This window comes from Python bivittatus, unplaced genomic scaffold, assembly GCF_059951505.1.
Source record: "Python bivittatus isolate LINGU-HERP-01145 unplaced genomic scaffold, Pbiv_v1 ctg000020_np1212, whole genome shotgun sequence".
NCBI classification, from domain to species: Eukaryota; Metazoa; Chordata; class Lepidosauria; order Squamata; family Pythonidae; genus Python; species Python bivittatus.
In genome coordinates this window covers 123,109,331-123,128,118 of record NW_028277030.1, presented here as the reverse complement: position 1 = coordinate 123,128,118, position 18,788 = coordinate 123,109,331, and the positions used below count along the sequence as shown (strand labels likewise).

The window sequence follows — 18,788 nt, the reverse complement described above, 5'->3', positions numbered from 1 at the left end:
AGCAGATGTCAGAGTAGTTGAAATCTTCCATTGTCACTACCTTATGCTTCTTTGAGAGTCTGGTCATCTAAGACAGAAAGGTATCATCTTTATCTTCAATCTATCCAGACATCTTATAATAAACTTCCACGATGATAGCATGTTTTTCTTTCTCTTTATTCTTACCTAAACACTTTCAACAGGATTTCCATGCTCTAGTTCATCAATTTCTGTGCAAGCATATGTTTTCTCTACATATAGTACAACAACCCTTCCCCTTGTTTAGTTTGTTCCTTTTGAATAAGTTATAGCCTTACAGAACTGTATTCCATTCATGCATACCATCCTATCATGTTTCAGTGATATCTATAACATTATTTGTCCTTCTGTGTTAGGATTTCAAGTTCTCCCTGTTTGTTTGCTATATTCTCTGCAATGGTATAGAGACGTCTAAGACTGTGAGTGGTACACTCTAATGGTTTTGCTTTGGGTGAGTTTCCTGAAAATCTTTCCACTGTCACATTTCTCCCTATGTCTCCTGCATTGTTGGTCCAGTCCTTCACAGTACATTTGGTTCTGGACTTTTGACCCCATTCCCTTTTTGCTCTAGTTTAATTCCGCTCTGATGAGATTGGCAAAGCACCTGCAAAACATATCTTTCTCAGTCTTCATGAGACATAGCCTGTCTCTTGTCAGGAGAGGTAGGGTAATTCAAAGGAAGCGTAGTCTATTTGTAAGTAAATAGGTGTCCTAACAGGACTGATAATTTAGGTTACAGGTAGTCCTCACTTAACAACAGTAATTGGGACCAGAATTTCCATCGCTAAGCAACATGATCATAAAGCACAATGTCATCTGATCATACTACTTAACAATGGAAATTCCAACACTCCCAGCTGCCATTGTTAAGCAAATCACCGCGGGTCATTAAGTGAAGATGTCATGTGGTCACTGTTTGCAACCTCCTGCTGGCTTCCCCACTGTAGGAAGTCAGCAAAGAAGGTCACAAATGATGATCACATAACTGTGGGGACGCTGCAACTGATATAAGTATGAGGACCAATCATCACTTCCACTCATTCAGCACTGTGGTAAGTTTGAACAGTTGCTGAATGAATGGTTGTTAAGCGAGGACCACCTGTACTTTCTCTGCTAAGTCTGCTGTGAGTCTACAGCAGTAAGAAACCCTTATTATCCAATTCACAGTACCATATATACAACACTGTTCTTTCCAACTGCAGCTCTTATTTCCCAGTAGCAAATACTCAGATTACAACATAAGAAGCATCAATCTTAATTTATCTATTACTGTACTCCCATTTGCCCCTATCTTTTTAAAATTACTTACACTGGAATTTAAACAAAAATGGCCCTTGTATTGCTATTATGAACAGACTATTTCATTTGTCATACCCCATTCCATTTCAACCTTCAGAAACAACTTAGAGGATTTGGTCATTACAATGGATTGGGAAATTGAAACTGGAAAAAATATAGTATTTTGAACAGAAATGTTTTCCACTACAATAAAGTACTACTTAGTTATAACTTCCCATGTAAATAGCATTCTGTTTATACTGTTTTGCTTTTTAGTTCTAATGTCTGGTTACCAAGTATAATGTTAATTATTAGATCAATACCTTAAATTCCCTCAACAGTGTTTAAAAATATGAAACCCTTGGAAACTTTGGAGCATATTATAATGGATCTTAAGAGGAAAACTCTTTTGTTAATTATTCTCAAAGTAGTATAAATTTTCAGCAATTCAGCTACTCACCTTGTTATACATATACCTAAGCATGAAATCCAAGAGAAATGATTTGCCCTTACGGAATGCACCAGCAACAGAAACTACTACTATGTTGAGATCTCTTATGTGTTCCTGAAGCAAGATTCTCTCCAATGCTGATTCATCCAGTTCAAAGTTATGATCATCTTCATGAGCAAGAACTATCTGTACTGGGCATGGCTTTTCAGTAATCACTTCTTCATCAGCATCCAAAGAGGCATTCTCTTCTGCATCCTCATAGCTTTCTCCTAGGAAATAATCGGTTAATATTAGATATACCATTCTGCCTGATATCTTCTGTATATATGATTAAGAAAAACGAAACACAGGCTTCTTATTACTACATTGGATACACAGGGTAGTTAGAATATCTGCATAAGCAACCCAAATTCTCTATTTCAACTGGATTTGCCCTTCCTATCATCAAGAGCTCTGTTACTGAAGCCTGGGAAAGAATTTTTCACTTCTACTTAGCAACTGAATCTGCTAGTACTTTAGTTCTACATTAAGCATAAAACATAAAAAAAAGGATTTGGTACCCCCAACCCCCCTCCCCACAGTTTAGATGACAATATTATTTAAAACTAACTATTCTATGGATTTTGAAAGTCAGAGCTGTATAAATAGGATGTTGCCAAATGAAACAGACAACACTCTACAATCTTTTCAGGTCTAAAAATCATCTTTAACCCAAACACACATCTGAGGACGTATTTCTTAATTTTACTATGTATCTGTATAATCACTACTGTTGTGACCCAGACCCTGATATAGAAATCCTGTCCCAAAGCTAGCAGTACAAACCAGTCAAATTTCTCTTTTGACACAGAGAAATTGTAGAAAAGAGTATCCATCTATAAAAGAAACAATTTCATTCAAGCCCTATATCTGCTTAACTGACATTTCCTACATGCTGTATCTCTGGTGCTTTAATTGTCTAGTATCATCTTTTTAAGCATAGTATCAGGTATCTAGTATCATGTTCCTAGTTTCTGTAATAATCTGATTATAATACTCCTGCTCAGTTGAATGGATCTTTTTATTTGGCATAGAGAGAGTGTGTGTGTTTAAGTCTGCTATCTGCTGAAGAACTATAAATATAAGTAGACATCTGCATTATATCTTGTCTATGCCATCTTATTTTGATAGTGGCTAGCTTACAGTTCAGCTCCAAGAATGTTTCCCTAAAACATTCTAAATCCAGATCCTGAATATGTGAACCAGTTGAGCTATAGATATTAGTAGAAGCACTTAACTAATTCTTTTCCAGCTTTGTACTCTATTAATGAACTTTAACCATAGTTTTAGGATCCTCTTTTCATAGACCCCTTTACACTAACTAAATTGTGCTGAATCATGATGTGGTCATTTTTATATATTAACTGCAAGTTTTTAAAAACCCTGAATTTCAATTTAAGATTTTAACACAGAAAAGCTTTTGCTGTGCAGAAACACAGAAAAGCTTTTGCTCTGAAAACAGTAACAATGAATCACAATGAGACAATGTAGATGTGGCATCATTTTATCAAACATGAACATACCAAACGTTTGTAAAACTTTCACCACAAAGAAATTATTCAGATTACATGGTATCAAAGTGTTAGCAGAACATCTAATTATCAGACAATTCTCTGAAAAGGAAGTGAAACATTTGTCTCGTTATGTTAGCAGATATTAGTTGTGAGAATTCAGCAACACTTGTTCAAATACATTTTAAATATGAAGCATTCTCTGCAAACATTTCAAATAAGAGCTAACCTTTTCCAAAATTAGAAAAAATTCTATTTTTAAATTTTGCATGTAATTTGACCATATTTGTTATTTTACATCTAAGCTGACTTGTTACTAAAGTAGACAGCTCTATTTATTTGGTAAGCAATGTTTAAATATAATAGTAATTTTATAATAAAATGTAATAAAAGTTGCTGGGAGTCCAGCAGCATATAAATGTAATATTTATTTATTATTAAATAAAATTAATATATCAGATAATCTCTGAAGTTTACCTCTACTTTTATAGCTCAATAGAATTTTATCAAGATTTTTGCAACAACTGTTGAGGATTCACTATCTCTAACAGGAGTGTTCCAGTTCAAGGTTCAGCCAACAAACCTCCTTCAGGAAAAACTAAATCAGAACTAGGGAGAGGCAAAGTAATTTTTCTAGACTAACAACTGGCTCAATTAGCAGCTAGTTTCTACCCTAGATTTAGAGCACTGAGATCAAAGAAAGAACCATTGAGATCAAAGAAAGAAAGGCTTCAAGCTACCTGGGTATGTGCCATAAGTGTGAAGAAAGAGAGCATGGGCTTCCTCTATCTGTAGCAGCAAGCTAAATGAAATACAAATCTAGTTATAAATTAATAATAAAAAAGCTGGCATCTTTCATATATGTTGGCTTACAACTCTCAGCATATCCAACAAGCATTGCAATACTGGGTAGTGATTAAAACACATCTAAAGGGCAAAATGAGAAAACCTAGTTTAGGCAAACAAAATATGCTCTTTGTTTGGATTATAAAATCATGTCTGGTACATTATTTTAACAGTCCAATATAAGTCACTTGAACAGAGTGGGAAGTCATAGTATCATTTCAGTGGTAGCAGCTCCTTCAACCAATTCTAAATCCAAGATGGAAGCTGACTGGCCTCACAGAGAAAAATTCTAGTCACAGATGTTCATTAGAAAAAATGATTTGTGAGTATACCGCCCCCCCCGTGCATTATATTTGAACAAGGCGCAATTGTTATATTCAAAGGCAAAAAATGGATAAATAATATAATTTAGAAGGGCACCTCTTTGGAGCAACAATTCTGAATGGAATACAGTACCTATTTTTTGAAGCATAAATGTCTTCTGCCTGCTAGCAATATTTAACTGCACATTAAAATTTATTTATAACGAAATGAAGTTTTTTTCAACTTTAAAAAGCATGTCCAAAGTTGATATATACCTACTTATTTGCTAAGTTTATCTGGATCTCTCTGGCAGCACAGAGATGTGCATTTTATTTCAAAATCTATTGTTCGCACTGTAGAAATATGAATTTTACTTATTGGAGATAGGATCCAAATAATAATTGACTCCTATTTTGTATATCTATTTCAATAATGCAAGGTAGAGAAAAAAATATTATATAGATGAGGAAGTCTTTTTATGGCCTAAATTTTTGAGCAATATGTAAGACAAGTCATTGAGTTTGACCCAGTATAGTCTCCATGAATGAAATAACTCCTTTGTGAGGATAAGAGCTGTTCAGCCACCCAGAGTTATGTTCTAAGATAGGCAGCCATACAAATAGTAAAGTAAAGTAAAGTAAAGTAAAGTAAAGTAAAGTAAAGTAAAGTAAAGTAAAGTAAAGTAAAGTAAAGTAAAGTAAAGTAAAGTAAAGTAAAGTAAAGTAAAGTAAAGTAAAGTAAAGTAAAGTAAAGTAAAGTAAAGTAAAGTAAAGTAAAGTAAAGTAAAGTAAAGTAAAGTAAAGTAAAGTAAAGTAAAGTAAAGTAAAGTAAAGTAAAGTAAAGTAAAGTAAAGTAAAGTAAAGTAAAGTAAAGTAAAGTAAAGTAAAGTAAAGTAAAGTAAAGTAAAGTAAAGTAAAGTAAAGTAAAGTAAAGTAAAGTAAAGTAAAGTAAAGTAAAGTAAAGTAAAGTAAAGTAAAGTAAAGTAAAGTAAAGTAAAGTAAAGTAAAGTAAAGTAAAGTAAAGTAAAGTAAAGTAAAGTAAAGTAAAGTAAAGTAAAGTAAAGTAAAGTAAAGTAAAGTAAAGTAAAATGTTGACAGAAGGGACTGCAATCCAGTAAGGCTTTCAGGAAGGGGAAGAGATTCTCACCACTTTTTTCTCTCCTGACATGTTATCTCTCACAATGAGTATTCTTCCAGGCCTTGTAACAAATTAAAGGGAATACAGTGATCAGAAAGAGCCAACTTTTAATCTTCAATCAGATGTAGTCTGAATGAAACTCTTCACAGCTTTTCAGGTTCTTACCAGTAAACCCTTGCCGAAAGTTAAAGCAAACATAAGTTTTCCATTTTCAACATGAAATCATGTCCAATATATTTAACATATACAATGGATACCCAGTGGGAAGATTCTTATGAATGGAATACAAGATATAATTTGTTTAAAAGGAGCAGAAGCAACAGAAAGAGAGGAAAACTTGAAATATATATTAAAAGCATACATTCCTGCTTAATAAATCCTAATGAATACATTTGGCAATGGTGCAGAGAGCATCTAGGTTAAATAAAAGGAGGACAACTGTTACCGTTTATTATTTCTCACCAAACCAAAGAAAGATGTGGACAATACCTTCCAAATCTTTCAAAAAGGCATAAAATTATAGTGATGGAAGACTTTAATTACCCTAACATCTATAAGGAGAAAAACTCTACCAAGCAAGTCCTTCCAGGAAATTCCTAACTTGTCTTGCTGACATCTTTCTCCTTCAATGTGTGGAGGAAGATATAAGAAGATCAGCTATCATTCATTGATTTTAATCAACAGAGAATACTTAATTGAGGAACCAGAAGTAACAGAAATATTACAGAAAATGCTGGAGTTCTTGGTTTTAAGAAAATCTAAAACTGAGCATAGCCCCAGAGAACTAGCAAAATGTTCAAAATGGGGAAAAGAAGCAAATGAAAGACCATTAACCCCAGTTTGGTATTAATCACTGGGAATATTCTAGAGTGGATCATAAAGATATTATCTGTAAGCACCTTGGGAAAAAAATGTAATTATTAGAGATCAGCATGGATTTGTGAAGACTAAATCTTCCAGACAAATCTTTTATTTTTTTTTATCAGGGAACGTCCTTAATAGATTGTGGGAATGCTGTAGCTATACCTTGATTTCAGTAATGCATTTGACAAAATAAATTATAATATACTGTTTAGTAAGCTAGTAAACTCTGGGCTGGAAGACATGACCATTAAATAATTTTGTTTTTTTTAACTCATACTCAGAGTGCTCATCCATGATGCCTCATCAGATTGGAGAGATATATTAAGTGGAGTGTCACAAAAACCAGTCCTGGGTTTTTTGCTCATCATTTTTTTTTATTATTGACTTAAATGAAGTGGAGGGAACACTCTTCAAATTTGCAGATGATACATAATTGGATGGGACAGCTAATACTTAGAATACAGAAATAACATTCAAAATAATACTGATAGAGTTAAAGAAATTTCATTCTGTTACTTTCAGCTTATATAAAAAAGAAGTGCAGAGTTAGGAAACAAACATATTGGCAGAGTTAAAGACATTTTGTTCTGTTACTTTCAGCCAATTTAACATAGAGAAGTACAAAGTTAGGAAGCAAAGGTCAAATGCACAGGTGTAAAATAAAGGATACCTGGCTTGGTAATCATGCTTGTGAAAAACACCTCAGAATAGTAGTTGATTGCAAACTACTCATAATTGGTTGTGAGGTGGCTGAAAAAAGGGTAAACACGTCAACTAAAGCATAATTTGCTAATCACAGGAAGAAATCATTCCATTTTATTCTGCTTTGGTCAGAGTCTATCTCATGTTCTGGGCATTACACTTTATGGTGAATTTAGACAAACAGATATAGAGGAGGGCAACAAGGATGACCAGGGTACTAGAAATAAAATATATGAAGAGAGTTTGAAGGAGCTTAGTATTTTTATTTTATTTTTTATTTTATTTTATGCCTTTGAGTCAATGTTGATTCCTGGTGACTGCCTGGATAAATGGCTGCAGTTTTCTTGGCAAGATTTCAGAAGTGGTTTGCCATTGCCTACTTCCTAGCACTGAGAGAGAGTGGCTGGCCCAAAGTTGGCTTCGTGTCTAAGGCGGAACTAGAACTTACAGTCTCCTGGTTTCTAGCCTGATGTCTTAGCCTTGAGAAAAAAATGGCAGAGGGGGAAATAGCACTCTTCAAAATGAAAGATATTATGTAGAATGCCAATATCTGTTCTTTCTCATCCCAGAGTGCAGAACACAGAATAATGGATTAAAGATACACAAAGGCAGATCCAAACTAAATATTAGAAAAAGCTTCCTAAAGGTAAGCACACTTCAACTATGAAGCCAATTACACAAAAAGGAGATAGGCTATTGTTTGTTGGATAAATTTTAAGCAGAGGTTAGATAGTCACCTGGGATGTTTTAATTTGGATTCTGCACTGAACAGGAGCTGGACTCAGTGACCTTTATGGCTCCTTCCAATTCTGAAATATTTATTCCAAAAGTCAAAGAATCATAATGTTAGCCAACTTACTATCTTTAGGACAATTGTATGATATTATGGGGCAATACTCCCTGTAGAGAACCAAATCAAGCAGTCATGGTGGGCAAACTTTCTGCATTAGGGGGCCAAACTTTCCTCATGTCTTTTTTTAATCCTCCAAGTAATGCTGACAGAATAATAATTACACAGCAGCAGCACAGAACAGAAACACATTTTGTGTTAAGGGTGTGTGTTTTTCTACAGAATGAGGACTTTAGGATACAAACAGGTACATTAAGTTAAAGGCTTGAAACATTTATTTAGTCCTTAAAACTTAGAAAAGACATTCCAACAAAAAAAAAGGCAATTTCATTATCAAATTTTGGTAGCTCAATCTAGGGCTGGTTTTGGATCATTAAAAAAATAATGGTAATGAGGTGCATCCAGCCAGCAGGCTCATCACCAAATGTAAAATTTACCACTATCTGATTCTACTGTTCTATAAATAAAATTCAAAATGATTGATAGAAAGTAAATTTTGCACTAGGGCAAACCTATTCCAACGAAAAAGAGAAATATATTTAGCAGGCCAAAGACCCATTTGTTAAATATATGTAGCATAGAGCAGTTCTTAATTGTTTAAATGGAATAACAATCACAACCAGCTGACCTCACTACAACTCTACGCTTCCTGAAAAAGAAGCATACACTTTAACATAGGGATAACAGAAAGACTATTCTTCTATCAGTATTTTTTTAGAAATTATGCTGAAATCTAGTCAGAAAACATCAATGCAAAGACATAAGAAATATCAAAATTTTACACTTTGTGAAATGTCATTACAGGTAGTCCTCACTTAACGATGGTTCGAAGTTATGACAGAAAGGCTTCTGGCATCGTAAAACGTCACACACCCCCACAGTCACATGGCCTTGGCAACCAGCTCACATTTACAACTGGTTGCCAAGCACCCTGCAATCACAGGATTGTCATTTGTAATCTTCTCTGCCGGCTTCCCCAGAAAGTCAATGCAGGGAAGGTTGCAAGCAGAGGGGATGGAGGGAAATCTCTCAGCGGTGTGCAGGAACAGATTTGAGCTCCATTCTTGCACACCAGTGAGAGAGGAGAGGAGAAAGAGGACGGAGCTAAAGAACAGTCTGCTGAAGGATTTCAGCTCCAAAATCCTTCAGCAGACAGCTCTTTTGCTCCGTCTTCTTTCCCCTCCCCTCTCTCAGTGGGAGCACACCACTGAGAGGAGGGGAAAGAGGACAGAGCAAAAGAGCTGTCTGCTGAAGGATTTCGGAGCTGAAATCCTCAGCAGACAGTTCTTTCGCTCCGTCCGTTTAACGACCCAGGAGATAGCTTAACGACCGCAACTGGGAGTGCCCGGATTGGGGTTGTTGACCAAAGCAGTCACGTGGGTGTTTCCGGTCCCAATTGTGGTCATTAAGTGAGGACTACCTATATAATATTCTTTTTTAAAGCAGAGTTATCATCAAAGGTATCTTTGAATGGTTCTCATGTATGCTATTACCAGAGGCCTTATTTGGATATTGCAGCAAACTTACATTTTGCCTTTCATTCAGGAATCTTTCTCAATTGATCCTCACAACTGCAACCCTGTGGACTAATTGGAGACAGTCACTGTATCTCATCTAACCATCTTTTATGGTTGAAGTTGGGGAAGAGTTTGGGTCTCTCCAGTCTTTGTTCAATACCTTAGCCACTATGCTACACCAGCTTTGCTTATCTACCTACATTCCTTCCTCCATCTGCTCAGAAAAAGTTCTCTGTATTCAAGAGATTTTATGGAAGACATGGACAGGGAAACTCAGTCCTGTTAAATCAATGGACGTTTCCGCCCAAATTATTTTTTATCTTCAGAACACAAGACTCAACATAAGGACATGTTTCTATCCACTTTGTTCTATGGAAGCGAGAGTTCATCAGGAGTAGAGTGCACAACTATTGGAATGAAAAGGAGACACAAGTCCTTTGGCTGCATGTGACAGTGCCTGCTTAAAGAAAATGTGCCTTTTCCTGGCCAGACATGGGGTTAACAGTCCCCAAAAAATACACATTTGAGTGAAGGATGTGGGAATAGGAAGTAGGCAGAGTATAATGACCTTGTCACACCCCATTGGCATCTCCCTAACTCAGATGCATATTTCCCTGGGACACAGTGGCTGCCACATAAAAAAAATGCAACAAGAAAAAGCACAGCCCCTTTGAGGAAGCACCAACACATGCAGTGGGTACACCCACATCCTCTCCAAAACACCTTTTCCAGATCCAAAAAGTTGCACATCCCTAGTCAGGAAAAAACAATGCAGTGGGAATGGATGGTGAAAGAAGAGGAGATAGGGTTAAAAATAAATGGGTGCTGAAGAAAAGGAGTCTGAATAAAAAAGTGAGTGATCAGTAAGAGATATATTGAGGTGAGGGAATAAATACAGATCAAATTACAAAACAAATATATGAAGGAAGAGTGAATAAGTTGAGAGGAAAGGGAAAATGGAAAAAGTCATGCTGGGCAGGAGCTGATGAGAGCCTCAAAAAGAGAGGCAGGAAGAACAAAAATCAATTTAGGGAGTGGTAGAAGGTTTAGTAGAAGGAAAGATTGCTTGCAAGAATAGAATACTATGCAGAATCATAGTGAATTGTGTTGAGGTATTTCCATGATGAAGTTAGCATCAACTATGTGTAAAGCTGCACATAGGTAGAATATACACATTCTGGCATAACATAACAGCACTAGCAACAAAGTAAAGCAGGGACTTAAAATTCACATTAAAACCAAATTAAAGCATGAACTTGACACTGTATTTTGTATACAGTGGTGCTTAAAAGTTTTTGAACCCTTTTGAATTTTCAATATTTCTGCATAAATGACCAAAACACGATCTGTTCTCCACAGAAGTCTTAAAACTATATAAAGACAAACCAATTAAACAAATGAGTCAAAAACACTATACTTGTTCATTGATTTATTGAGGAAAATCTAGTTATGGTCCAAGAGATTTTAGCTTTCTTAGAAAGGACATTTTCGCCACATAGTATAAAGCCATTAGGTGAACAAGCTAAGCTTCTCCTTAAAGGGAATTCTTGTCAAGTTTCTGGAAAGGCCCTATTCAAGTGTCCTTGAAACTAAAGAGTCTTTTAATTAACAAATGCTGTGTTCTTTTAGACCTAAAATAGAAAGTATTTTAAAAGTTATTGCCATCGTTCTGAACTGGAACCAGAAACAAGTTAAAATTCAGCTAAATCAACTGAAGTTTTTGAAGATCACATATTTTTGAGAAATTAAATAAATAAATTCTTGCTACTAACCATAGCCATTTTATTTTGAAAATAACCTGCTCTAGCATGCCATGGGCAATAAAATGATCAGTCATGGACATTTAATTTTGCTTGCAAATCTGTTTTTATGTGGATGCAAATGGGCCAAGAAACAATGAAAAGAACGTAAGCTTATCCAGTGGACAGATTCCTATAATCTTATTCTTCACCTCACTAATTTTCTTTAGTCACAACAAAAATACCATAGTATTTTAAAGACATTCACTCTAGATGTAGGAGCCAAAGGCATACAGATCTGTGAAACAAAAACAAATGTGAAAAACATATAAATAATATGCTACTTATTTATAAAACCTTCATTTAGAGATCACGCTTACACCATTATTTATGAAATATGCAAAGTATTATCTGTAGTAAGCCTGGTTTAATCAGATTTCTTGTCAATTAAAATGTATCCACATTTCTTGTCAATTAAAATGTACACTACAGACAACCAATATATATTTTCAAAGGGCGTACTATCTTATCCAACACAGGCATATCCCTATATTGAAGTCCTTCTACTGACCAGAAATACTTCAGATTTCTCCAAGTTTAAGATACTCTGCATCTAGTCTGTTATCAACTTTTGAAACCTGTAAGTTTCAACCTAACTGAATCTATGAGACTTGAACAAGCCAAATTAAAAGCAATTCTTTAAAGTATTTAACTTGAATTTAAGCATAACAAAATGAAACAACAAAATAACACAAAGCCAAGGATTGTCTTGTATATTATTCTTCATCTACTGTATCTATTATGGATGTCCTGTTACGCCATTAAAAACCCAAGGTCATGTATACTGATTCTGAGGGAAGTATAAACTTCAGTGAGATTCACTCCCAAATTATGTGCATGTTAGGATTGCATCAGCTGTACCCATGCAGGTGGGTTTGCTTAATACCTTGCATACATAAAAGAAAAATAAATCCATTGATTTAGTTTTTGCCCATCTCTTGTGTAAGTATCTGAATTTTTCAGTACACAAGTTTTAAGGTTTATGTGGATTATGCTTCTAGGTAATGTAATTGTTTAGTTGCAAGTATTTCAGCTGCTATAATAGCTATACAAGTACATATATTTATTCAGAAGAAAAATACTCCAGTTTAAGAAGTGAAAATATTACTTAAAGCCATCTCCTAACCTGACAAAAAAATAATCGTTTGTGAACTGGGAACAAGTCTCCAGGCTCTCCAGTGGCCACCCCTGATTTAGAATGTACAGCAAAAGTTCATGTGCCAGGAATGCCTTAACTAAAGTATCTCTAAAATGTCTGGTTTATGTACAAGGTTTAATTGACAGTCATAGACTACCCTTTCCTACCAGCTGATTGCACACTTAATGTAGAACAGCAGGCCCCAACATAAAAACTCTGTTTAGGTAAAGGTTTTAGAAATAACAGTGAAGGACTAAAGGTTTTTACATTTTTGCCTTACATGAGGCAAATTCTAGTATCTCTGAAAATTAAACTGTAATCCTGCACACTTCTTCCATACCACTGTATTATAGACCAATAAAATCTGGTTCAAAAATATCTCTAGATGTATGACAGTCCCTACCCCTCCTTTCCAGCCAATTTTATTCCAGTCTTCTTTCCCCTGGATATTGCTCCTCTCCTTTCCATACCTTACATCTGCCCTAATTTCCTCAAGTAGTGATTTCTAAACTAATACTATCCTAGCTTATTTTTAAAAAAATAGATATATGTTCCTAGGGCAGAGACTTATCATCTGGCACTCTGAAGCATAATAACAATGTATTCTACTAATAAGCAGTTTTTCTATAGTTGTTTGCAATATCTGACAGGCTGAGAAGCAATTATTCCTTTTACTTAGCACAGGGATGGATGACTTGCAGCCTTAAGCTGCATGCAGCCCTTGAACTACTTTCATGTGATTTTTGGACTAATTTCAAAACCTTTATAGAAGGGATCAAGTCAGATTTCCAGTAAAACTTATCCATCTCTCTTCTCTGTAGCCTGGCCTCTGGGAAAGGAAAAAAAAGTATGTATCTGCTAACATCTGGTCCTGACCCAGAATTATTTGCTTCACCTAATAATTATACTTCCTCAAAAGGTAGTACTACAGAAAAAGAATTCCTCCCCACTGTTTTAGGGCAAAGTATGTAAGTAAATACAGTAAATAAGTGGTAAATAAGTAAATAGGCTATTCTCTGATCACTAGGAGTATGACTTACTAAAGGAACTTGAAAGGATGGGTAATACTAGTTAGCTCTGCTAGGCCTCTTAGTTTTCAGTATCATCAACTGTTTATTTTTAACTGCCTCATCAGTACAGGGCTAGCTGCATAAGTTTGCATTGGTCCTAATGGGGAATGAACACAGGTGGCAGATCTCAAACAATGCTGCAAACAATAATGTCATATTCTATACCTTTGCCTATTGGAAACTTCCAGAATTTCCTTTTCAGTCTATATTGTTGATCCAGATGTGTGGATCAACTCCCAGAATTCTCAGTAATGGACAGCTACCTAGAGACAGTGAATGCAATATTATAAATATGTTGATGTTCATATTCTCTCCTTCACATCAGCTTTTAGAGGTTTAGTAAAAAATCTGGCTTCATGTCTTAGGACAATAATTGATGAATGAAGGATAACAAGCTGATACTTAATTCTGATTAAAAATATAAGCGATTTTGGCCAACAGGAAGCCTAACTGATAATTTATTACATAACCTTTTGGATATGGTATTACCTTATATTTTCTTTAAAGAATCAGAGCTATAACTCAGAATGCACCTAGAGCCAATTCTGTTCTTGCTCTCAGATGAGTCAAGTAATAGCTGGAGATCAGAAAAGCTTTTGCATAGTGTTATTTGTGCACCATTTCAGTGTCTTTAAAAAGCAGTTTGCTTAATATCCATTTTTATGTAACATACCCCATAAATAGCATTCAGAAATTGCGGCTGAAGCAGAAGCTACTTTAGAAAGTTGTTTAAACTGTTCATTAAAAAATGAGTTCTACAATCTTTTAGTATTTTTAAGTTTTAGTTCAATTCAAAGATATTATTAAAGGTAAAAAGTGGTGTACAATATATATAACATTTCAAGACAGCAAGTAACATTGTTATACTTACACAACTGCATTACTCATTTTGCTTAGGCACTAATGAACCTAACTACAGAGATTCTCAAATTCTGTGAGACTGTGATCCGCTAAAAAGATAAATGAATTTGTGCAACTCGCTTTATGATTTCATTGGCATAAGGGCTGGGCAACAAATACTTTTAATAATTAAATTTCATGCTATATATATTAAATAAAACAGTGATAGAATTGTACAATTTTATTTTCAAATAAACTTATTTTATAAACAAAAATCACATTTATGATTATATGTTCGGATGGGAAGAATGAATGAGCTGCTTACTTTTGCTGAAATCTGAATTTCTTGTTCCACATTCTGATCAGTTTCAGTGACAACTGCAGAAAACCCTGAGTCACACAAATAGGATGCCACAAACTTTTATCAGCACTGCTACTGGATTGGTTATTAAGCTTTCTGAAAGTACTCAAAAAATGTTTCCATTCTAAAAAGCCAGAAATGTAAAATAATGGACTGAAATACTGAATTTCACTATTAACAATTCACTCAAAAGATATAATTCCTAGAACATTAGCAGAGATACCTGACACACACACATTTCTGAGAGAAGCAAAGCAGAGTAACATTTGCTATTATAAATAATTTAAACAATACTACAGTTGATAGTTGATAGTTTACAAACCTCTTGCCTCTACTAAGAAAAGAGACTGAAAACTGATTTGTAAGCATAGCAATGCCAAAAATTCCAAGCTTGATTACCATGTCTGAAACAAAAACTGTAAAAAATTCCTACACCCCACCCCAATGTTGAACTTCTTACTTTATTAATGAGAAAACACTTGATAGCTTTGTTTTCCAAAAAGCATAAATGTTGAAAGAATTACTATCTGCTCTTATACACCATATGCAATAAGTAATTTAGGAGAAGACTCTAATAATATCTGGGAACACAACTGTGAAACTTTGTTTACTGAAATGTCCCCTGTGTTCAAGACAGTGTACCCATGTGAACTGAGCATATGCTTACAAATACTATTTTTCTAGATAAAACCATAAATGAACTTCACATTTATTGTCAACTCTCAATTAGGAAGTATAAACTATATATTCATAGCTCTGTAATACACTACTACAAAAAGCTATACTTGGAGGAAATATACTACTACAAATTTTCTTTAAAAATACTCTTATAAAAATGGTACTGGCCAAGAATTTTGTGATGCTTGCAAAAAATCCACTTCAATTAGTTTACTTTAGGACAAAATTTATTCTGAAATGTTCTCTAACTTACAAATCCCACAGTGTCAACTGAGTATCAATTGCCAGGTTTATTTATGGAGAGATGTGGAACAAGCATTATACAAGCATATTCCCCTAGTGGCTTGGCAACAAACATGCATACACATTTATCAAGTGGCAAATACAAAAGCAAAAATTCTTGGCCACCTCCCAATTTAGACCATATTGGTTGAGAAAATAACACCACCAGTTTTTAGTGTGAGTTCGTATTCCTCTGTCTTCTATTCCATGCAAAGATTGGCACAAGCAAATTGCAAGAACTAGACACAGAGCAGCTAAACTTCCAAGTAGTATTCAAAGGAGAAACATATTACTCCTGAAGTATTTAAAACTATGTCATGCATACCAGCTGTGAACATTACATTCCAAGGATTTTTCCATAAAATACTGCTACCACCACTATCAGAGTTGCCAACCACTTACCAGAAGATATCTGCTGTAAATATAGCAATGTATTCCTTTCATCAGTTAAACTTTGCTACAATACCTTCCTTAACAATGTACAGTCCAACACCATAATTTAACAGCTTACTTGTAATACTTTACATTGCCATATTACATGACATAATATGCTAGGACCAGTATGTTCCCCAATTTTACAAGCCAACTACTTATACTATTTCCACTGCTATTAAATACTAGCCACAAGGCCTCTGTAAACAACTCAGCTACCCATTCTAACTACACAGCAAGAGCAAATGTTCTGCCTGCAAAAAAACCCAAGTTTGATCACTCATGTCTTGGTCAGACTTGAAAGCCTGAAATACTGGTGCTCTGGGTCTAATGCAATACAGTACTGATAATGAGTAGGCTCTGAAGCTGATTGCATTTACTCAAGAAGTACTCCTGATGAAGGCTACAATCAGGCAGGCATCATGGACCAGCCCGGCCCTACCACGTGGGTCAATGCCTTCTTTCACTCCTTTGACACACCATTCGATGCTTGCCACACAATATAGCTCAGAGGCACTGCAAAGGACGCCTGCTCCGACTTTAAGTGGATATACCCGTAAAGCCAGGAAGGAGCCAGGCCTATTTCAGCAATTCCTAACTCACCCTCGTGGGTGTTGAGATCCCAAATCCGTGGAGCACTGATCGAAAAAGCTCCACCGCCCCCTTTCTACCAAGTTCACAGCACCCACGCTTGCCTATCCATACGCTGTTCTTCCTCCATACAGTGGTGAAGCCCACTGGCAGAATATATGCCACGGCGCTCCCCTTCATCACTAAATAGGCCAACGAGACAGTTCACGTCTTTTTCCCTCATTGCAGCGGCGGCGGCGGCGGCCGTTTGCCACACTGTCACCGCCCGCCGCCTTCTTCCCCCTTGCAGCCTACCCAGCTCTTGCTGCCCACCGGCACAGCCTACCCTCAAGGACCAACGCCCCTCTCAGAGAAGGCACCTACCCACCGACCTCCCCACAGGGAGTGGGACGAGGCCTTCTGGCAACCTCTCCCTCCCCAATCCACTGCTGCGTGAGACACGGTCTGTCCGAAGGAAGAAGAAGGGAGAGGGAAGACGGCACCGCTGTCTTCTCGCTTGCCTTGGCGCTGCCACAGCAATTGGCGCGACACTCGTCTCCCGCACGCGGAGACCCCCGAGGGAAGCGATTCCTGCCCGCAGCCGTTACGGGAGAGAGAAGCGGGAGGGAAGAGACACCGGCCTCTAGATCCGGCCTCCGCCTCCACCGGGGATGCCAGCGCTCCTTCTTTGTGAAGCAGGCGGTTAGTTACCTGCCAAGTCCGGTTGAAGCCGAGGCTGCTCCACTCGCTGCCCGTACCGAGCCGCGTCCCCTTCCGCCATCTTGTCCAGGTTTAAAATTAACTCCCCGTGACGTCAAACGCCGCCGCGAGCCCTTTATCAACAGGCACAGCGCGGCCGCGACGCAGTTCGGAAATGAAGGGTCCTAGTGCCGCCTGGTTCGTGCCCGCCAATAGCGAGTTTTCCAGCGCAACAGTGCGGACGCTTTCGCACTCTCTCCGAGTTTTTCTCAGCTTAGCAGTTTACTTCCCATAAATTAGCCACGTGTGTGGAGTCATTTTTATGGACACCATCTTGAAATCATAAAGTCACGGAGAAAAGGGGGGATGTAAACCTAACAAATGAATGAGTCAAGCACTGAAAGATTCTTTCGTACGTCAGGACTTGAATCGGAGGGGGCTGTATAGGTTGCATACAACGGGGCTTACCCCCAAATAACGGTGGACAGTGGATAGAATAAGGTTGCAACCATTTAATTCTTCCTGGTACTATCTTAGCAGGAAATGCTGCATGTGGTATGGGCATAAAGGTGGCTGGTAACTGAATCTACTCCATTTCTGTCTTACAACGGGCTCATCTAGACCAGGCGCTTTGAAAATTTTTCAGGCTGTGGAACCTATTAATTGAAAACCAGACCCGGAATCCCTGATCAAGAGATAAAGCTCCAATGATAAAAAATTGGCAATTAAACAAAACTGGTGCTAATCGCAGCTTGTTCATTACAAGAGGACAGATTAGGAAGTTCCTAATGATATAATCAAAAATGGGGTTAATAGAAAGAAACAAGAATTGAACCTGCAAACATGACAACAATCTTTGTGGTTAAGCTAACAATTTGGCTAGAACAACAGTGTGTTGATCAGGCGTGAAATTAGGTACTTTCCAATAGCATTTGAAGATAGAACTAATAAAGAGAGATATAGATGTGAAACCAGACAAGACCTAAAAATTAATAAAGTCTCAAAAACCACTGAGACCCCCAGACACAGAAAGCCCCTAAACTGTCATGGAACCGATGCATGTGGTTTGAAGATGTGTTAAGTGCACATGCTTAACTATGTAACCAATCATGTAGTCTCAGATAATTATGCTGTTTTGTTTTTTTAAAGGTATAAAAAATTCATGCTTCCAGTTCACAGGATCCCTTCTTGAGAAGGGGTCCTCACTTGCTAAGGTACCTTAATAAATGAGTAACTGAGTTTCTCGAGTCCAGGCTTTCATTGGGCTAAACGTCTGGGCTGAAACCACGAATTATGGCCAACACTACCCTGTCCTTCCGAAACCCCCTTGCTCAGGGGGAGGGGGAGCGTTGGGACAGGGTGACCTTGCAGAAGGCAGGGTGGGCATGCACAAAATGGTGGCC

At 36.8% G+C, this 18,788-nt stretch overlaps 1 protein-coding gene across 3 annotated transcripts in view; it reads right to left on the bottom strand.

Annotated features, from left to right (window-relative positions):
• ATL2 (atlastin GTPase 2) overlaps nt 1-17,502 on the bottom strand; it is a 43,997-nt gene extending 26,495 nt beyond the window's left edge. For all 3 annotated transcript variants that reach the window (XM_088148886.1, XM_007431686.3, XM_007431684.4), the window contains exons 1-2: nt 17,398-17,502; nt 1,757-2,016 (exon numbers count right to left, since the gene is read on the bottom strand). In XM_088148886.1, coding sequence (XP_088005012.1) covers nt 1,757-2,016; nt 17,398-17,467 — 330 coding nt within the window. In that variant the 5' untranslated portion in view covers nt 17,468-17,502. The remainder of the gene's footprint in view (nt 1-1,756; nt 2,017-17,397) is intronic.
• Nucleotides 17,503-18,788: the final 1,286 nt, after the last annotated feature.